Below are 2,795 nucleotides of genomic sequence, written 5' to 3'. Positions count from 1 at the left end.
ATATATATATATATATATATATATATATATATATATATATAAAATAACAGGATAAAAAAATTATACATTCATTAAGGCAGTTTAAATTTAAAAAGCTTTAGAATTTGTATTGTTTTTATAAACTTCTTATTTTGTGATCTCATATTAGAAAGGGTTTCAAAGTATATTTTAAGATCAGCGTTACAAAATGTAATATATGATGGTTTCTTTTTAATTACTTTTGACTTTTGAATATAAAACTTTGCTAAGATAATTAACAGATTAATAATGTAAATAATGTGTTTAACAGAAAAAGATGGGTTGTGATAACAAAGTAAAATATCATGAGGTTCTAAATTAAGGGCTTTGTTTAATTTTTTTTATGTCATGTCGAATTGTTGTGTGGTTGTCAGGTCTGTTTATGTATAAATGTATATCACCGGCGCCCTCTACAGGTGTTTGTTCGGCCCTGACGATAAACTCATTCCTAATGTTGAGTACAGACCTCAGAGATCCTACAACCGCTCAGCCATCGAAATCACACGTACGTCAAGCATTATTAGTGTATTTATCAACTGCCTGTGTCCAGTTTCCAAAAAAGTATGTGTTATAGATTATAAAGTATTTCTTCATTCTCTTAGTTGCCAGTCTGGGCATTAGCAGTGAGCTTCAGGGCAAACTCCAGGATGTGATGATCATGAGGAACCTGCTGTCCATCGGTAAAGTCCTCGGAGAAGGTGAGAACGCAGTCTGGTGGGGTGATGTGTTGCAGCTCGTGTCCGATGTAGCTAATGACCTGATGTCTCTCTTACAGGTGAGTTTGGGTCTGTGATGGAGGGGCATCTCAAACAACCTGATGGGATGTCGGAAAAAGTTGCCGTCAAGACCATGAAATGTGAGTTCAAATTTTTGGGTTTCAAAAATGAAAGTCATTTTAATTTCAGTTTGTAGTTATTTTATTTAAAATTAGTTGTTTTTTTATTATTTTAAAAAGTATTACATTTATTGTTGTTGTTGTTGTTGTTATTTTAAAAATGTTTAAGTTTTAAGTATTTTATTTTATTTTGAAAAATATATATATATTTTGCAATTTTTAAATTATTTGTCTGTATGTTTTTATTTTATTATTGCATTTTTTAAATTATATTACAATTTTAGTTATTGCCATATTTGCACCCAGATCTTTTTTTTTAGGTTTTTTTAATGAGAGAATCTTATTAATGTATGTAAATAACTTCATTTAAATAAATTCTTCAAAAAATTAATTCTCAGTATAACCAATTGTGAGCGTTCCCTAAAATCAAATCAACATCAAATACAAAAGTGTCTGTAAATTATGTCATAAATGTTAACTGTGCATCTTCCGTGACTCAGTGGTGGGACATTTTTAATCTGGATATTGATAGAAACTGGATATTAATCTGGATATTGCTAGTTTTAGCATTTTGAAGTACTCTTGTTTTAGTGATTTTAGAGCTGATTTTATGGTAATATATTAGCCACATATTCAACACTTGATTCAAGTAGCATGAACTAATCTAACAGCTACCTGTATAGATCATTACAAGGGCCTGCAGAGGCACTAAACGTATATTAGATGAAATATCTGTATAGCTAGATAGGCCAAGAAGAGAATATAATAAAAGATATGAATCATTGATTTCTGCCTCTTTCAGTGGATAACTTCTCCCAGAGAGAGATCGAAGAGTTTCTGAATGAAGCTGCTTGCATGAAGGATTTTCACCATCCTAACGTCATCAGACTCTTGGGTAAGAAACATGCCTGAATGCTCATTATTAACAAATAGAATAAAAACAATCTGATATTCATATGAAATAGTGTTCAAATCCATAATATGTTCAGAAAAATGATGTTAATCTTTTGTTATAATGTTGATTTGTTCACACAGGTGTTTGTTTAGAGGTTGTTTCAGGCCACTTTCCTAAACCGATGGTTGTTCTTCCCTTCATGAAGTATGGAGACCTGCACAGCTTCCTCCTTCGCTCCCGTCTCAGGGAAGATCCTGTGGTAAGATGGCAAAAAAACAACAACTTTACTGTTTGTCTACTACATGCATGAACCAAACTGTGACGGTCTAATAGGAAGTGGTGTTGTATTTCCAGTATCTCCCTACGCAGATGCTCCTGAAGTTCATGATTGGCATCGCTCAAGGAATGGAGTATCTCAGCGGCAGAAACTTCCTCCACCGGGACCTGGCAGCACGCAACTGCATGTATGTGTCCTGAACTTACAGTCTCTTAGTCAGAGTAGCGCCAGAGTAACCCTGGACTACAAAACCAGTCATTTTCTGAAATTGAGATTTATACAGCATCTCAAAGCTGAATGAATATGCTTTTCATTGATCTGGAATCTGAGGGTGCAAAAAAATCTAAATATTGAGAAAATCGCCTTTAAAGTTGTCCAAATGAAGTTCTTAGCTAAGATTTTTAACTCAAACCGTTGCAGTCTGTCAGTCTTATAATGGAAGTGAATGGGAATCACGGCTTTGAGAGTCAAAAAAAACATACATAAACAAAACCAAATTAAACACTGTGGCTCGAGACGATACATTGATGTGTAAAGACACGAAACGATCGGTCTGTGCAAGAAACTGAACAGTATTTAAATAATTTTTTACCTCTGAAACACTGCAAAGTCTGAACTGTCCTGAGCGTGTGAGGCTTCTTTTTCTTCTTGCTTTACGGCGGATCACAGACTTATAAGTGCATTACCGCCACCTATCTCTCAAATGGACCATTGACACTCTATCTACAATCTCAATTAGGAGTGTCAATGGTCCATTTGAGAGATAGGTG

At 34.1% G+C, this 2,795-nt stretch overlaps 1 protein-coding gene across 1 annotated transcript in view; it reads left to right on the top strand.

Moving 5' to 3' along the window:
* The window catches only part of LOC107585446 (tyrosine-protein kinase Mer-like), a 35,997-nt gene that overhangs the window by 26,651 nt on the left and 6,551 nt on the right, over window positions 1-2,795 (top strand). Inside the window, exons 9-14 of the mRNA XM_016272463.1 lie at window positions 435-523; window positions 621-716; window positions 794-874; window positions 1,656-1,748; window positions 1,889-2,007; window positions 2,103-2,212. Coding sequence (XP_016127949.1) covers window positions 435-523; window positions 621-716; window positions 794-874; window positions 1,656-1,748; window positions 1,889-2,007; window positions 2,103-2,212 — 588 coding nt within the window. The remainder of the gene's footprint in view (window positions 1-434; window positions 524-620; window positions 717-793; window positions 875-1,655; window positions 1,749-1,888; window positions 2,008-2,102; window positions 2,213-2,795) is intronic.

The sequence above is a fragment of the Sinocyclocheilus grahami genome, unplaced genomic scaffold, assembly GCF_001515645.1.
Source record: "Sinocyclocheilus grahami isolate Dianchi unplaced genomic scaffold, SAMN03320097.WGS_v1.1 scaffold70.1, whole genome shotgun sequence".
NCBI classification, from domain to species: Eukaryota; Metazoa; Chordata; class Actinopteri; order Cypriniformes; family Cyprinidae; genus Sinocyclocheilus; species Sinocyclocheilus grahami.
This window is presented reverse-complemented; position numbering and strand designations above follow the sequence as displayed.